The 18,479-nt window shown below is 38.5% G+C and overlaps 2 protein-coding genes across 4 annotated transcripts in view; one reads left to right on the top strand and one right to left on the bottom strand.

Moving 5' to 3' along the window:
* The window catches only part of TMEM41B (transmembrane protein 41B), a 28,508-nt gene extending 12,538 nt beyond the window's left edge, over positions 1 to 15,970 (bottom strand). The window contains exons 1-3 of one of the 3 annotated variants that reach the window (XM_079104293.1): positions 15,814 to 15,970; positions 15,568 to 15,693; positions 3,543 to 3,660 (exon numbers count right to left, since the gene is read on the bottom strand). In XM_079104293.1, coding sequence (XP_078960419.1) covers positions 3,543 to 3,660; positions 15,568 to 15,688 — 239 coding nt within the window. In that variant the 5' untranslated portion in view covers positions 15,689 to 15,693; positions 15,814 to 15,970. The other 2 variants (XM_079104295.1, XM_079104294.1) reach the window with 2 other exon arrangements.
* On the top strand, positions 9,626 to 10,747 carry LOC306640209 (RAD9, HUS1, RAD1-interacting nuclear orphan protein 1-like). Its single transcript, XM_079104299.1, has one exon. It carries the CDS (start codon positions 9,733 to 9,735, stop codon positions 10,450 to 10,452), a length of 720 nt encoding a protein of 239 aa, XP_078960425.1. The 5' UTR covers positions 9,626 to 9,732; the 3' UTR covers positions 10,453 to 10,747.
* Positions 15,971 to 18,479: the final 2,509 nt, after the last annotated feature.

Genomic DNA, 18,479 nt, shown 5'->3' with positions numbered 1-18,479 from the left:
ACAGAGTTTTAGCCAAAATGATCTGATGTCCTAATCTCTGTTAAAGTCAAATTAACAATTTTTTCATGTTCAGAAGTCTGTAAATTAATTGTTTTTAAATTTCTCTCAAGATATAATCTACATATGATAGTCTAGGATGACCCAAACTTAAGGTTAAAAACATTACCTCCAATAATTAGTTTAAAATTTAAGTTTACCATTAAAAAATGAACCACTGATGTTAGCATATTAAAAACATATTTGACATCATTTTGGTTAATCCTCTTGATAATCTGAAATTAGTAATCATTCAAAATGGAAATTAAGTAAAGCTTTCAACAAATTTACCATTCACAACTTTTCTGAAATATTCTAGTTCATAGTTCAGGGAAAAAGTTAAAACACTTTTCCTTTTCTGTTAATTTTACTTTAAATTTGGTGCCTTGTTTGAATTTCTTACTTGTAAAAGCCTCAAATCATCTTTGTGACTTGGTTGTTTGTTGTTGTTGTTATTGTTGTCATTGTTGTTTTAATGGTACTGGAGATTGAACTCCAGGACACTCTACATTCTCAGCCCTTTTCTTTTGAGACAGGGTCTTGCTAAGTTGTGAGGCTGCCCCAAACTCACAATCTTCTTGCCTCAGCTTCTCAAGTTTTGGTACAAGCTACAAACCCAGGTTCATCCTTATGTTCAATATGGATTTGTGCTTATTTGTACACTCTGTAGAACAATGATAGAGTGCTGCTTTTTATTTTATTTACTAACTGCTGAGCCAGGTTCTCACTTTTGTTGCCAGTTGGGCCCAAAATGTGGAGTCAAGTGATCTTCCCCCTCTCAGCATCCTGAGTAGCAAGAACTACAGGAATACGCCACCATGCCCAGCTGAATGCTGCTTTATTAAATCCTATAAAAATACCTGTTCCCAACATGGTAGCACCCACCTGTAATTCCAGCAGATCAGGAGGCTGAGGCAGGAGGATCAAAGTGCAAAGTCAGCCTTAGCAACTCAGCAAGGCCCCAAGTAATTCAGCCACACCCTGTCTCTAAATAAAATATAAAAAAGGGCCAGGGATTGGGTGCTGGGGATGTGGCTCAATGGTCAAGTATCTCTGGGTTCAATCCCCAATACCAAAATAAATAAATAAAAAGACTCTGAGTATGCATGCATGGGCATGCACATATGCACATATGTAAAAGGCTTGTAATAGTACATTACTTTATACAAGTAATATTTTATCATTCTTAGAGAAGACTGGGAGCAAAGAAAACCTTAATTTGGAGTCTGTTCTTTCCCTCTTTCAATCAATTCTATTTCCTACTCCTTGATAAAAAAGTAGAAAGGATATAAAATTAAATCATAGTAATATTAACGTAGCAACATAACATGCCATCATCCTAAAAGCATTTACACTGAAGTAGGAAAATAAAATACTAGAGCTAGGAATGTAGCTCAGTAGTAGAATCCTTGCCAAGCATGTGCAAGTTCCTTAGTTTGATTCCCATTACCACACAAAATAAATGAATATGTAAGAATGATAAAAATAAAAATAATTAAGTTAACTATAAAATTTCAAGTGGATGATGATATAACAGGGGTAGGGGCTGAGAGAAGAATGGAGGAACTTTAGACTACGTAGAGGGAAATGAGGGAGGGGTACGAAAAATGGTGGAATGAGACAGACATCATTACACTATGTACGTGTATAATTACACAAATGGTATGAATCTACATAGTGCACAACCATAGAAACAAAATTATGTATCCCATTTGGATACAATGAATCAAAATGCAGTCTATAAAAATTTTAAATAAAAATTTCAAGCATAAATAACTGTGAATAAGGAACTGGGCATGTAGCTAGGTGGTATAACATCTGTCTGGCATGCACAAGGCCCTGGGTTCATCCCCAGTTGCAGGTGGGATGGGGACAGACTGTGAATAAAAGGAACTTAGAGGTCACATAAACTTTCTGATGCTTTGAAACCCCATTTCAGATATCTACTACCATATCAGGCTGGCCTTGGTTGAAAGCCTAAATATATTTTTATAATTCTTTATATAATCTATGATTATGCCAGGGTGGTCTTAGGGTGGTAAAATAGCCCTGGGATATTTTGACCTCCTAAAATAGGTTTCAGGTCCATAATCTCTTTCCTAGATAAAAAAAAATCTGAAAACTAAAATTTCTTTATAATTTGTCAGCAAAAATTTGTTAGTAAAGTTAGTCATAGTCTTTTATAATGTTTAGTGTTACTATGCAGGCTTTTTTGCATAGATATTAATGTACTGGATTATGAGATGCTATTCTAGATTCTGCTGGAGGTATCACATATTATGTGTTATCCTTCCAAAGTGGAAAATTTCTAAATTCTGAAACACATTTTACCAAGATTTTTGCTAAGGAATTATGGATGTGTACTAGATATAGTCTTTTACAAGATCAACTTCACTGTGAAAAGTTATCTATCCAGACTAGATGATTTCCATAAAACAGAGGGAAAAAGCTAGAAGACAAGAGATATGGTAAAAAGGAAATGGATGAATAAAAGCAGACAAAAACTTAGAGCAAGGAAGAGTACAAAGGGAGAAAACAGGGATAGGAAAAAATAAAAGAATACCTTTTTATGCAAATCACAAGTCAATATCTAGGATGGACTATAAAAATAAATTTATAACACTAAACAAATCAAACAAATAGAAAAGACTAGAAACACCATCAATTTCATGAAACTTCATTGTTGTTATTTGCTGTTTTTTCCATTCTAGGAATTGAACCCAGGGCCTTGCTCATGCTAAACATGCACTCTGTCACTGAGCTATATCCTCATGCTTACTTAATTTTAATTATTTATAATTGTAGCCAGACGCAGTGGCACATGCCTATAATCCCAGAATCTCAAGAGGCAGAAGCAGGAAAATTGCCAGTTTGAGGCCAGCCTCAGTAACTTAAGGCCTTAAGCAACTTAGACCCTGTCTCAAAGTTTAAAATAAATAAACTAATTAATTAATTAAAAGGGATGGGGATGCGGCTCAGTGATTAAATGCCCCAGGGTTTTAATCCTTGGTAAACTCCACCCCCAAAATAAATATGTGAGTGCACACACACACAATTGTGAGGGAGAGAGAGAAGGTTCATAATATTAAAATGTCTTTTCTTTTGTGATTATATTTTTTAAAAATTTTGGAAGCCACTGGAAAGGTGAAGCCTTATTAGAGAGGCAAAGCTAGGAAAACCTTACATAGCCAATCAAGAGGTAAATTTGGAAACAAGTTTTTTTTTTAATTGTAGATGGACACAACACCTTTTATTTTATTTATTTTTATGTGGTGCTGAGGATTGAACCCAGTGTCTCAAACACGCTAGGCAAGTGTTCCTACTGAGCCACAATCCTAGTCCTGGAAACAAGTATTTATATAACAGTGCTGACATGAACTTGCTATAAGCCATGAGAACTGAGACACAATCATCATGACAGTTGTTGCTTAAAGTAAGTTCAGCTTTTAATTCACTTTCATCTCACACATATCTAGACATTTTCAGTTCTCTCTAAGTATACTTACTCACTAAGCTGAGGAAAATTTTTATACACCAAAAACATAACAAATGCTGCAGACAAGAAAATAGACACCAATATAAGAAGTGACATTCGTGCTGACCCAGCTTCTGCCCAGGCTTTTTCTGAAAGAAAGCAAAAAAAAAAAAAAAAAAAAAGTAAGATTAAGATTCACACTTTTGCCCCCAAACACTAAGACATTAAATCTGATTTAAGGGCATATTCACTAATGTAACTTTATTTTTTTATTTTTTATTTTTTTGCAGTGCTGAGGATTGAACCCAGGGTCTTGTACTTACAAGGCAAGCACTCTACCAACTGAGCTATAGCCCCAGCCCACTAATGTAACTTTAGAATGTAATGTTTTGAGTGACTCTATGACTCCAAGAATTGGAAAATGTTTACACCCCCTCAAAAAGTAACCTTTGTTATCTTAAAAATTATATACAGGATAAAAATATACAATGAGATCCAGTAAAGAACAAGTGAAAAATGAGCAGAACTGTTGTACCAGGATGTAATCAATAGTGGTGAGACCAGTACAGCTTAACACACTTAGGCTCACTGGGTAAGAGGTAAAGATGTGGGTGACTCAATTTTTATTGCCTTCTTCCCATTATCCCAGTATAATACTGATAACATGGTATTTAAAAATATGTGGGCTCTAATTAGGATTTGTGATTTTTAGTTCCTTGAGAAGGAATCTACCACACACACACACCAACTACTGGCCATGTAGCTTTTATACATGCTTTTATAAAGCATCTTAAACCAAAGTACTGAACTGCCTGAACTCCTCTAATTTAGCAAATCCTCTTTATAAAAGTTTATTAAAATATATTAGACAGATATTATCATTATCTTCTCTACCCACATTCTTCTTCCCTAGAATAACTTTCCCTGGTCCTCCAAAGGGGCCAATCTCAGTAGCCTTAATCTTACCAAATGATTCAATATTCCCTCCTCATAAACACAGAAGGCTGTCTGACCCAAGGTTGGACATCTGACCCAAGTGGAAACACTTTATTATTGGTTGACTATATTTTCTCCTTGAGATTTTTTTTTTTTTTTTAATTTTTTTTTAGTTGTTGATGGACCTTTATTTTTATTTACTTATATGCAGTGCTGAGACTTACATGGTACTGGGTGGTATTGGTAAATCCAGTGCTAGGTGAATGCTCTACCCACTAAGCCAAAATTCCAGTGCCTCCCCTTGAGATTTTGAACTAAGAAAAAGAGTTATTGTTTATAAAAGGCGAGTGAGTGTTAGGGCTGAAGGGTCAAATAGTGGAGGGCATAGTCAATAACATGGTAAAGAAGACAAGTACCACAAAATGTAAGAGAGGCTATTATAGAAACCCAGAGAAGAAATGAAAGATATACTTAACTTGTTGATTTCTCACTTTCCACTTCCCTTGAAGCCTGGCTATATTTCATTTCTTACTCACGGATGCCACTGAAATGGTCTCTTTTATTCTTATGACAATTTTCCTTTTTATTTGTGTTCGTTTAATGTGTTTCTGTTCCCTTTAACCACAAAGTCTTGACTAAAAGACTACATTTTATTCCTTGTCTCATTATGGCAGTTTTATATATGTCATAACTGAATTAGTAAGATGTTGCTAAATTCTATGCTGAACATAGAGCAATAGAAATCATTTGGCCCTTTGTCACTCAACGTGTGCTCTGTGGACTATATGAATCTGCACCACATTGAGCTTGTTACAAATACAGATTCATAGGCACTATACCTGACCTAAGAATCAAAATCTACATTTTAATAAAATATCCAGTTATCTGCATGAACATTAAAGCTTGAGAAACAAGAATTTGGCCCATCCTATTTTGACGGACCTTTATTTTTTATTTATTTTTTTATGTAGTGCTGAGGATCAAACCCAGCGCCTCACACATGATAGGCAAGTACTATACCACTGAGCCCCAACCCCAGCCCCCAGGGCCACCCTATTTTTACAGGTTAAAGAGAGGCCCACAGAAGGAAGTTGTACTAGCTATTAAAAACTTTCTTTTCTTTTTTTCCTTTCTGGCACTGGGGATTGAACTCAGAAGTGCCTTACCATAGAGCTACATCCCCAGTCCTTTATACATTATTAAATGTACTTAAAAGGTTCTCTACTTGAAAAGGAACAAGGGTAATTCATAAATATTACATTTTAGGGCAGTTTTCTATGGGCTGCCATCAAAACAAAACACATTATGATGCACATAGTCTATGTATTTTTTCAGGATGCCTGTTCCTTCCCCCCCACCCCCCACCCCAGTATCAGGGATTGAACCCAGGGTGCTTAACCACTGAGACATATCCCCAGCTGTCCTCCATTATTATTATTATTGTTACCATTATTATTATTTTGAGATAGGGTTTCACCAAGTTGCTTAGGGCCTTGCTAAGTTGCTGAGAATGGCTTTGAATTCATAATCCTCCTGCCTCCCAAGCCGTGGGGATTACAGCTGTCCACCACTGCACCCAGTACCTATTGCTTCTTAAAGTTTTAAGTCTATCTGGAATTAATTTGTCCGAATTTGTTGCTTTAACTCACTAGAATCAGGTCCAGAACACAAAAAGGACTAACAAAAAATTTAATATTATGGACACCTTTTAAACTCTTCAAAAATAGTAATTTCAGTTTTTTTTTAAATTATTATTATGATATTTGTGGACACAGAATGACTTCTAAAAACTAATGGTTGATCTTCCCCCTTTCTTAGAACTTCTATTTAAGTAATGTACTCAAATGTAGTGTATCTTTTGTCTGCTGAGCATCTAAGATGTTCAACCTCTGTTCCTCAGAAGCTGATGCCACCTTTAGTATACCCCAAACCTGTGAGCAAGGAATAGCAGAGTTAAAGGGGGCTGAGTTTATAGGAAAGCAAGGTAACTGAATTTGAGTGATGAAGGCAAGGCTCACGGAGTAAGCAGGAATTTAACTGAAAATTAAAAGATGGGGGCTAGGGATATAGCTCAGTGGATGAGTTCCTGCCTTGAACAAGGAAGGCCTGGATTCAATTATCAGCATGGGGGGCGGCAACCAATGGTGTTTGAATATACAGTAAATCATCTGTATCCACAGGTTTCCATATGTATATATTCTGCCAATCACAAGTCAAAATAATAAATAAATAAATAAAATAAAAGATGGGAAAACAACCTTCTAACCCATATGTATGTAGCTAAATGTTTTTAAGGATTTAAACAGGTAATGCAGTTCTCTTAAATTAAATAAGGACTTAGAATGTTAGCTCTGAATTATTCTAATATTTTTCCTTCACATTATAAACTCACCAGTCCTACATTAGGAGTCAGATGGAAAGAAGGCTCAGACAATGTTTCACTGGACTACAGAACATTAACTACTCTCAGTTTTCTTTGAGCATACATCTTTCTAATTGTTACTTGTTTTAGAGCTGGATGATGAAATATACAGACATTTGAACAAAACAAACCTCCAGGTTTAACATGATATCTATTTTCCTCACTCTAAAATTAGGTAAACTTTTTCAAGCATTGTGTTCAACAGTAACACAATAACACAATTTAAAGAATGCAAAAAGAATGAGTGACATTCAATTGAGGCTCTTCTTTCTTTCACACAAACTAATAAATAGGGAGTCGTTGGTATTTATGATTCAATAATCCGTCTTCCATATAATTCTAATAAACCCAGGCACTAGAATTTAATTCAATTATAGTTCTATACATAAAAGTTATAAATTTTGTTTTTATAATTTACATATAAATTTGTAGCATACATATTTATAATGTGTCTTCTTATGACTGCATAACATGTCCCATTAGCATTTAGCTACTCTTACTGTTACTTTATAAACTTCCAAATCTTCTATCACACTAATTCCTAATCTGAATTATCCCACTCTCTGCTTTTTCAATCTCCTTGGTCAAAGGTACTATTAGAAAAAGTTCATATGCTTTCCTTGCTTCAATCAGTGTTATCAATGACAAATAGTAATCCTTTTACAGCACTCTCCTATAAAAGATAATTCCAAGTCCCTTCAAACTATTAACTTCCTCTGCCTGCAACCAACGACACTGCCTTCTACTTTAGTAAGCTCCGCAATGTCTATCTGTTCATGAAATTATCTTCCCTTGTCTGTCCTCCTTATCTTTTTTATTAACTGTCAATGCACTTTCCCAAAGATTTTCTTCTTCAACTCCTTCCATTTATCCAACATCTTCAACATTCCCTCTTACATGCACCTTTTCTCTTAACTCCTAATATATGTAAATCCATCCTGAAAAATCATATATTAATCATTACCCTCTAGTAGTTTGTAATTCTCTCCTTTCATATTAAAACATTTTAGAAAGCAAAAATCTTCCAACATCTACAAGATCTTAGGAATGACTCTGATTGGTCATCTAGCCCCTGTTCTCAACATTCAGTGTTTTCTATACCTACCTGACTCTACCATGAAGGACAGAAAAGATCCATTTTTCTTCAGGACATAAGTTCACAGACTAAGAAATCTTTGAAGGTCACAGAATGCACTAACATTGTTTGAAGTAAACCATTTCAAGGGCTTTAAGTTTTTAAAAAATTAAGATTTGAAAATTGTATTATTATAAAATATAAATTTAAATAACTAAAATAACTACAAAATACAAACCATCAATTTTTAAATAACACACAAAGCATGTTTATAGGCAGTAGAAGCAGCAGCACTCCCAATCTTACATAAAAGCTCATTCTTTATAGTCTTAATTCCCTGCTACCATCCAACCTACATACCCTCAACTCAGAATTATCTACCCACTTTCGGGTATATCCTCTCATTTACTAAAAACTAAGACTGGCTTATAATAAACTTCTCCATAACCCCAAAAGATTTCACTATTCATTTAAATGATCTACTCTGCCCCATAGGTTTTCATTTCTATGAAAATTTAGCCACCCACTTACAGAGCTACACATTAAGTTCTCATATCACCAGGTACTGCTCTACCTTGGGACATTTTAACATTCCATCCAGGCTTGGTGGCCCATGCCTCTACCCAGCAACTTGGGAGGCTGAGACAGGAGAATTGCAAGTTCCAGGCTGGCCTGGGCAACTTAGCAAGACCCTATCTCAAAACAAAATAAAAAAGTCTAGGGATCTAGCTCAATGGAGGAGCACCTGTGGGTTCATCCCTAGTACCACAGAAATAAAATGAATGAAAGGATGAATTCCAACATTCCATTCCTTCATCATTGTTTTCATCACTTTTCTTTTCTTTTCAGGGCTGGGGATCAAACCCAGGGTCTTGCACAGGCTAAGCAAGTATTCCCAGCCTTATATCACCATTTCTCCTTTTCTCTTGGTTTTCTCCTGTCAGCTGGGCTACTCATTTATCGTCCCTCCACACCCAACCTGGACACCATGTATCACCTAAAACAGCATCTTTGAAATCTTTATCCTTTCCTTAATACCTTTCTTTTTTTTTTTTTTTTTTTGCGGTGCGGGGATCGAACCCAGGGCCTTGTGCATGCAAGCAAGCACTCTACCAGCTGAGCTATCTCCCCAGCCCCCTTAATACCTTTCTGATATGGTATAGTACAGTTTGTGTCCCCCAAGGGTCCACTGTGATTGAAGGCTTTGTCCACGGGGTGGTGCTATTGGGAAGCACTGGAACCTTTGGGAAGCGGCAGCTAGTGGGAGGTCCTTAGGTCATTGGTGGGAGCATTCCCAAAGGTAGTCCTTGCCAGAGATGTTATAAAAATGTGATCTTGGCCCCACTCAGATCTCTGTGCTTCCTGTCTCAAGATGTGATCACTTATTTCTATGCAAGTTTTACCACTGACATCCTCCATGAGGTCCTCACCAAAATTGAGTTGATACAATTGCCATGTGTTTGAACCTGCAAAACTGTGAGCTAAATAAACCTTTGAACAATATTGTCTTCTAAAGGCAATAAAACAATCCAGGCAAGGTGGTGCATGCCTGTAATCCCAGCAAGGCTGAAACATAAGGATCTCAAACTCAAGGCCAGCTTTAGTGATTCAGCAAGACCTTCAGCACCTTAGCAAGATTCTGCCTCAAAATAAACACTAAAAAGAACTGGGGGGAGGAGCGGCGGCCGTGGCCCCGCCGGGCGGGCATGGGTTGTAATTGGAGCCTGTTCCACAACCCAAGGGCAACCAGCACCATGAGGTTACTAACTGCCCTTCATTTACCTATTTATGCCTCCCAAAAAAAGACACTGCCAACGTTCCCACAAAACTCCGCTGCTATTCCACCAGCAACCACTGGAGGGCCCCAAACATCACTACGGAGCTCCACAGAGGTCCAGCACGCACACTCGACAGGTGCCCAGCAAGCCTATTGACCGTAGCACCATCGCTTCTTGGGTAACACCTCAGTTTGATACAACTGTAGAAAGTTGGTTCCCAGCCCACCGGAAACATCACCAAGACCAGGCAAGACATTCAAGCCGAAAATCTACCTGCAAGTTTCCGTGTCTAACATTTGAGAGTCCACAGTTATCTTCCAGTTCAGAGACACTGGGGATCCCCGAAGTAACAGGGTGCCCCAATCAATCAGAAAAGGACATTTCTAGAAAGCCCTTAATTCCAGTGCTCAGTCCCCAAAGCTGTGGGGAACTATCAGTACATGCACTTCACAGCTTTCCTTACGTGTTTATTCCACCTGATATTCAGACCCCAGAGTCATCTTCTTTGAAGGAGGACTCCATTTCCCCAGATCAGAGGGAAAACAGCCTTGAAAGCTGTGTCCTTCACACTAGTACTCCTACTAGCCCAGAACCTGGACCTATTCTGGTTAAAGACACCCCTGAGGAGAAGTATGGAATAAAGGTCACATGGAGGAGACGAAGACACCTGTTGGCTTACCTCAGGGAAAGAGGGAAGCTGAGCAGAAGCCAGTTCCTTGTGAAAAGCTGACTGGATTTGTTGGACATCATTCTCTCTCATCAGCAGTCTCAAAAATTGCTAATTTTTGTAACATTGATGAAGTCATTTTTCTGACTCTAAGAGACTTTATTGAAAGAATAAAATAAAAATAGTACCAACAGGAAAAACATTTTAACTAGAGCCCTAGAGTTGCAAGGGAATTCAGTTTCCAGATTGGCTTTTAATATTTCATAAATAGGGGGCTAGAGTTGTAGCTCAGTGGTACTGTGCTTGCCTGGCATGTGTGAGCCACTAGGTTCGATTCTCAGCACCTCATAAATAAATAGATAAAATAAAGGTCCATCAACAACTAAAATATGTACATATTGAAAAAATATTTCATAAACAGTTAAATTTAATGACATGAACTGTTCATATTTTTCTTGTTTAATTTTTTAAAATATCTTGCAGTAACTTTAACATGTATGTAAACAAAGGGCTACAGAAAGTTCTTAGAAAACTTTGTTTCTGTTAGTATTGTGGCAATATTGCCCATCCACAAAAAGTCATTTCCTTTAACTATTATCATTAATCCTTTAATTGTCTCATTTAAACTAATTAATTCCACTATTACTCAATGTGGGGATTTTTTTTTTTTTTTCATGCTAGGTTAGCACTACCACCTAGCTACTACAACCCCAGCCCTTCCCACAATTTTGAGTACTAACTCTGAGGCTCTGCGGCAGCTTCCTCTATGACCTAATGGATGCAAAAAATCAAGGCAAACTCATCAGACTTTTTATGATTGACTGCCACCTTTCCAACTTTGGTTTATCCGAAAAGGCAAGATGAAATGGAGCAAGCCCTATTTTAAGTGAATACAGTGGGATGAGGGATCACAGACTAGTCACTTATGTTTGCTTTGTTTTGAATTTTTGTTTCCAACTGAAGAAATTTGTAAATATTAAATAGGGTGGGAAAATGGTTTCTTATACTAAGGATTTAAACTGTAAATAAATATGGAATATTTTTCAAAGAAAAAAAAAGAACTGAGGATGTAGCAGTTCACTGGTTAAATCCCTAGTACAAAAAAAAAAAAAAAAAGATATTATTTCTCAAACTTTTTATTTTATTTATTTTTGTTAGTACTGGGGATTGAACCCAGGGTCTTATGCATTGTAGGCTGAGCTACATTGGCAGCCCTTTTTATTTTGAGACAGGGTCTCACTATGTTGACAAGGCTGGTCTGGAATTTGCAATATTCCTGCCTCAGGCTCCCAAGAAACCACATTCAGTTTCTAAAACTTTATACTCTTTTTTGGTACCAGAAATTGAACCCAGGGACATTTAACCACTGAGCCACATTTCTAGCTCTCCCGCCACCTTTTTTGAGATAGAGTCTCACTAAGTTGCTTAGGGCCTTGCTAAGTTGCCAAGGCTGGCTTTGAACTTGTGATCCTCCTGCCTCAGTCTCAAGTTGCTGGGGCAGCCCTTTCTATTCTGATATAGGGTCTTGGCTAAATTGCTTAGGGCCTTGATAGGCTGCTGGCCTAGCTTGAACTTACAGTCCTCCTGCCTCAGTCTCCTGAGTCACTGGAATTATGGCCTGTGCCACCACACCCAGCTCAAACTTTTCTGCCTGCATTCTACAATAAGCAATTATTTTTATATCATGATCTGATGCACACAAAATCTATGTAACGGAAAAAAAGATTTTAAGAAATAACTTGCCCCCTACTATATGGAGAGCACTCACATTTTCTCTTTTATTCCATTTTTTAAATGCTCATTATCATCTGTACAATTGATTACATACCCTTCATAAGGGTTATGACCTATTTATTAAAAAAAAATTCTAGGAGTTCTCTTAAATTAAAATAGAGAATTTGCTGGTTAAACAAATTAGTGAGGGCAAACAATGCAAAAGAGAGTAACACTCTAGTCCAGGCACCCTCAAAAAGATTAAGAGCCTAACTGGTTCTACATCTTGTCTACAAAGGTAGAATCAGACTTTCTGTGTTATGTCCTTGCTCAAGTCTTCAAAGTTGTCCACAGTCTCTTAGGTTCAGAACTTAGAGACCAGAGTCACAGCAAGGAATCCACTAAATGCACCCAATGCTGCAGGTAAAAGGTATTTCAAAATTACACATGATGACAACTGTCAAAGTTATGTAGCTCTGTCACTTAGTAAAATAAAAATTCATTTAAGGTGTCATGGAATTAATAGGAACCTTTTATTACTGTCTTTAAAAAAATTTATTTTTGTAGTTGTAGATGGACAGCATGACTTTATATCACTTGTTTATTTTTATGCAGTGCTAAGGATCAAACTCAGTGCCTCACAAGTGTTAGGCAAGTCCTCTGCCACTAAGCTACAGCCCCAGCCCTACTATGTCTTTCTTAAGCAAGAGTTACTAAAATTTTTCTCTCTTCTTCAAAATCTTTCCTTCTTTTGAAGGTCACGTTAGCACCTACAATTAATAAAAACCATTTGTTAAAGCCTGGAAAATCAGTTGGTAAGTAATTACTAATGCCATCACATCAACAACTGATTACCAAGTAAACCAAACCCTATCATACATGATGTCCCCAAAGTCTTTTACCTAGTAAGAGAACTCCTCATGGTAACTAGAGAAAGAAAAGGAAAAATAGGAAAAGAAAAAACTGGGAATCATTAATAAAACAGGTTGGATCAAAAAACTCCCTTGCCTAGTGTAATCTCACACCATTCAGAATAGGACCTTTATCTCCTACTACCACCCAACAGAAACCATTACTTGGTAACAATTTTATCTCTTTACTGACACATAGAAAGAGTTCACACAAACTTTTAAGTCTACTGTTTCCCAGCCCAACATTCCCTTTCCTTCTCCCTACTTCTCCATGGTGGCAGTCCTTCACATCTTTTCCCTTTGTCTTCTTAGAGATTACATTCTGCAGAAGTCATTCCACCATCATCATAAAGAGTTAGTGTGCCACACTCATACTTTGCTGGGGGAGTTGTAAATTAGTGTAGCCACTCTGGAAAGCAGTATGGAGATTCCTCCGAAAACTTGGAATGGACCCACCATTTGACCCTGCTATCCCACTCCTTGGTTTATACCCAAAGGAATTATCAGCATACTACAGTGATGCAGTCACATCAATATTCATAGCAGCATAATTCACAATAGCTAGATTGTGAAACCAATTGAGATGCCCTTCAACTGACCAATGGATAAAGAAACTGGGGCATATATACATAATGGAATATTACTCAGCCATAAAGAATAATTATGGCATTTGCTGGTAAATGGATAAAGTTGGAAAATATGCTAAGTGAAATAGGCCAAGCCCAAAAAACCAAAGGCCGAATGTTTTCTCTGATAAGTGGATGATGATATATAACAAGGGAGGGGGGTGGCAGGCAGGGGCAAGAGAAGAATGGAGGGACTTTGGATGGTGTAGAGGAAAATGGGGGGTGGGGACGGGAAGGGTAGTAGACTGAGACAGTATTACCCTATGTATATGTATGATTACATGAATGTATGAATCTACATTGTATACAATCATAGAAATGAAAAGTTGTATCCCATTTGTGTACAATGAATCAAAATGCAGTCTGTAAAAATTTTTAAAAAATTTCTTTGATTAAAAAAAAAAGTGGGCCAAATGTGTTGATCTAATGATAAATCATTTTAAAAGCACTTTGGGGGTTTCAAGGTTTTATTTTCTTTATATATTTAGGTTAAAAAAAAAAACTGATCACCATCTCAAGTCAAATGAAAATCTCAGAACTGCTCTAATTGGAAAACTTCTGTTACTCTCAGCACTACTCTTCAAAACACTGTTCCTTTACGTTAGAGCAAATTATGCTTTAATAACATTTCTAAGTTTTTTAATTTAGCCATTCTAGTAGTGGAACATAAAAATGTGAGCGAGCTACTGACAATTTTAAATGTTCATATGTTAGAATCGCTTCAAGTTTATGAGCTTTAAAATCCCTTAAAAGAGCTTAATCATTTCAACTGCTGAAAAGCAATGCACAATTTCATACCAAGATGGAATCAACTTAGTTTCAAGGTACACTTTTTCCTTACAATAATATCTAAAGCCTGAGAAATTATAGGATGGTGTAATGGGGAAAAAGCTTTGGAATGCCAGACGCGCGGGCACACGCCTGTAATTCCAGAGGCTCAGGAAGCTGAAACAGGAGGATGGCGAGTTCAAAGCCAGCCTCAGCAACATCGAGGCTCTAAGCAACTCAGTGAGATCCTGTCTCCAAATAAAATACAAAATAGGGCTAGGGATGTGACTCAGTGGTCAAGTAACACTGAGTTCAATAACTGGTACCAAAGGGGGAAAAAAAAAAATACTTTGGGGGGCTGGGTTGTGGCTCAGTGGTAGAGCGCTTGCCTCGCATGTGTGGGGCACAGGGTTCAATCCTTAGCACCACATAAATAAACCAAATAAAGGTACTGTGTCCAACTACACATATAATTTTTTTTAAAGTTAAAATAAAAAAGCTTTGGAATGAGTGACCTTAACTATAACTGAACTTAACATTTACTTAGACCCCACTTTATATAAGCCAAGCATTATATGAATTTCGTTCAACTCATATATCAACCAATGAAACAGATACGATTATTCCCATTTTACAATTTAGACTGAGTCCAAGGTCCCAAGTAAATAACAGAGCAGGGACTCAAATCCAGGTGTTCCTGCACTAGGAAGTGGCACCTGGAAGATCAAGACCTTGCTCGTAACTATTCTACCACTCTGGCTTTGTGACTGTACGTACAAAGTCAAATACCCACCCTGGGCCTCAGTATTTTCATCTGTAAAAACAACGCAACCATTGCTAAAGTTCCTTCCAGAACTGGCTAGCTTCGTTATCAATCTTGCAATTGCTCTAAGCGTCAATAAGCAGGTGTTATTCCTTCTTTTAACTGAACTCAATTAAGAGCATTTACTAGACTCATCTACTAGGCGTCTGGCCTTGAGCTGCGCAGGGGCCTAAGCCCAAGTACCCCATTCTCTTGTTCCCGCCCCCAAACGTCAGCAGGCTCCTTCTTAACCCATTAAACCCCCCGAAACCCGCTGGTGTCCTTTCCCCTCCGGAACCCCTCCCTACCTACTGGCCTCTGGGCCAGTTCCTCAGCTCCAGATGCTGGGTCCACTCACCCTTCACGTGGTCTCTGCCACCCGGTGCCGCAGGGCCCCGCGTCCCCGCGTTCCCGTCCCCCATTGGGGTTGTCTGGAGTGCTCCAGTCTGCGATCGTTCGGCAACTCTGCCTTTCGCCATGGCTGCTGCAATGGAAGTGGAGAGTAGAGGGTGGTGCCGCGCCCCCTTAACAACAAATCCCCGCGCAGTCTCCTTACAACACCAAGGCGCCACGGCCAGACCCACTTCCGGCGCGACCTCCTCACCTGAGACAACCCCAGCCCAGCGAACACAGCGACGCTCGGCAGAGACCTGCCGCGACTTCACGGGCTAGGAGGCCCCGCCCCCGAGCCTCGCGCGCTCGCGCTGGCCCAGTAACTGCGAGACAAGTCAGGGGCCCGGCCCGCCCCATCCAGCGCCCCGCCCTGCCTCGCGCCTGCGGGAAGCATGCGCAGTCGCGCTTCCGAGTCACCCGGCTGCGGCTCGCGTACTGACATCGAAAACGCAGCTTTAATTATCCGGAAGTGCGCTCCCAAGGACTTCAAACTCTGTACTGGCCTTCCGGGGATGCCTGCGAGTGATTAGTTGGCGTTCCGCGGGTGAAGTTTCAGTCAGTTCTCTTGTAAACCAGTTTCACAAGCTCCTGTTGAATCTGGGAATCTGAGGGGGAGGGGGGGGTTTGCAGATTGGTTGGCCTGAAGACAGTGGAAACCATAAAAGCTGAGTTAAAGTAAAACCCACCTAAATTTTAAAAAACTAAGACTCAGGGAGAAGTACAACCTGTGAAGGTCACAGGGTGGCTGAAATGCCTTTAGAATTCAGATTTTCTTGTTCACAAGCAAATGCCTTGTCATCTTCCTGTCACTCCTCACTGGTAAATCCTGGTCATATCATTTCAATTAGCTTTTCCTTTTGCTGAGCCCAGACAGGGCTTTTTGACAGATATGTTTACTGGTCCCACTTTTCAGAGCAACTATGCAGGTTACTCTCATTGAAATTCCCTATTTTTAAAATTTTGGTTTTGATTTGTTTTGGATGCTCGGAGAACTGAATTCAGGGCCTTGTGCATGTAAAGAACATGCTCTACCATTGACCAATATCTTGGCCCCTTAAAAAAGTTTGGTATATAAAAACATAAAAATTGTACATAAAAATGGAGAATTCCCTCTTGAAAGCAACTGAACATAGACGAGTTTTTCTTAATTACATTTATTAGTATAACGGTGAAAAAGTAGAAACACTGACAGTTCAACCCTTAAGAAAAAGATGGTTAAGTAAATTGTGGAATTTCTGTTTTCGGTGTTGATGATTTAAATATAGGGCCTTGTGCCTGCTAAGCACATGCTCTACCACTGAGCTATAACCCAGCCCAAAATGGAACTGTTCTATGTGCATATCTTTTGCATACTTCTGTTAAGTCCCTCAGTGACCACTATAAGAGTTGTCTCCCCACCTTTTTTGTTTTGTTTTGGTAATAATCTTTATTATTGTCTGCTGCCACATCTATAATGTAAACTTTATTCGGGCAGGGGCCTTATCTTTTTGATTACCATTGTAACCCCCAAAAGACTGCCAACACCTAAGTGGTCATTCAATAAATTTGTTGATTTTTTTTTTCCCCAGTGATGAGATTTGAACCTAGAACCTCCTACATGGTATACATGCTCTCTACCACTGAGGTACATCCCCATCCCTTCAATAAATTTTCAACCATAGAAAATCATGTCTGAAAATCTGATAATGTAGATGATGCCAATGCAAAAGCCTTCCAAGAGAGAACTATAAAAAAACAAAACAGTGCTGGGCATGATGGTGCACACCTGTAATCCTAGTGACATGGGAGGCTGAGGCAGGAAGATCACACGTTTTAGGTCAGCCTCAGCAACTTAGCTAGGTCCTAAGCAACTTAGCAAGACCCTGTGGCAAAATAAAAAATAAAAAGGGCTGGGCATGTGGCTCAGTGGTTGAGTGTCCTTCAGTTCAATAAAATAATAAAAAATAAATAAAGATTATAAGTTACATGTAAGCCAATAAACATGTGATTTACTGTAAGATGAATCTTCCCGAGCGAGACACAAAACTATTTTTTAAAAATTTGGTATATTTTGCCATATAAAAATTTAAAAAATGCCTGTAATCCCAGTAGCTCAGGATGCTGAGATAGGAGGATTGTAAGGCCCACCTGGGCAACTTATGCCCTGCCTCAAAAGAAAAAAAGGGGTGGGATATAATTCAGTAGAATAATGCTCCTGGGTTCAATCCCCAGTACATACACACACCTCTCTCTCTCTCTCTCTCTCTCTCTCTCGCTCTCTCTCTCTCTCTCTCTCACACACACACACACACACACACACACACACAGAGGAAGAGAAAGAAGAACAGGAGGACAAGAAGAAGGAAAAAATAAGGTCTTATTCTGGTTCAGTTTGGGAGGTTTCAGTCCATAGTCAACTAACTCTGTTGCTTTAGGGGCCTGTGGTAAGGCAACACAGCATTGTGGGATTGCATGACAGAGAAAGCTGTTTGCCTCATACAGGACATGAAGCAAAGTGACAACCAACCAGTGACCCAGGATCTCTGTAAAAAGCACACCCCCAATGACCTAACTTTCTTCCACTAGTCCCTGCCTCCTAAAGGTTTTACCACCTTCCAACTGGGCAAGTGTTGCGGGGATCAAATCATCAACACATGGGCTTTTGGTGAACTTTTAAAATTCAAAATAAGGCAGTATTAAAGCTTTAAATTTAACACATAAAACTATGAAAATTCTAGAAGATAGAAAAAAAATGTTTTTGTTATCTTGGCATAAAAAGACCTTCCTTAGTATAACCTGTAGGGTAGCCTTTTATTTTACTGGATATGTAAAAAAGAATGTAACACTTTTGTAACGCACACCTAAAAGAAAATCCACTTCACAAAATAATAATGAACA

The sequence above is a fragment of the Sciurus vulgaris genome (assembly GCF_902686455.1).
Source record: "Sciurus vulgaris genome assembly, chromosome: 11".
NCBI classification, from domain to species: Eukaryota; Metazoa; Chordata; class Mammalia; order Rodentia; family Sciuridae; genus Sciurus; species Sciurus vulgaris.
This window is presented reverse-complemented; position numbering and strand designations above follow the sequence as displayed.

Coding starts and splice junctions, on each gene's coding strand:
- LOC306640209 (XM_079104299.1), top strand. CDS start 9,733: ATGCCTCCCAAAAAAAGACACTGCCAACGTTCCCACAAAACTCCGCTG.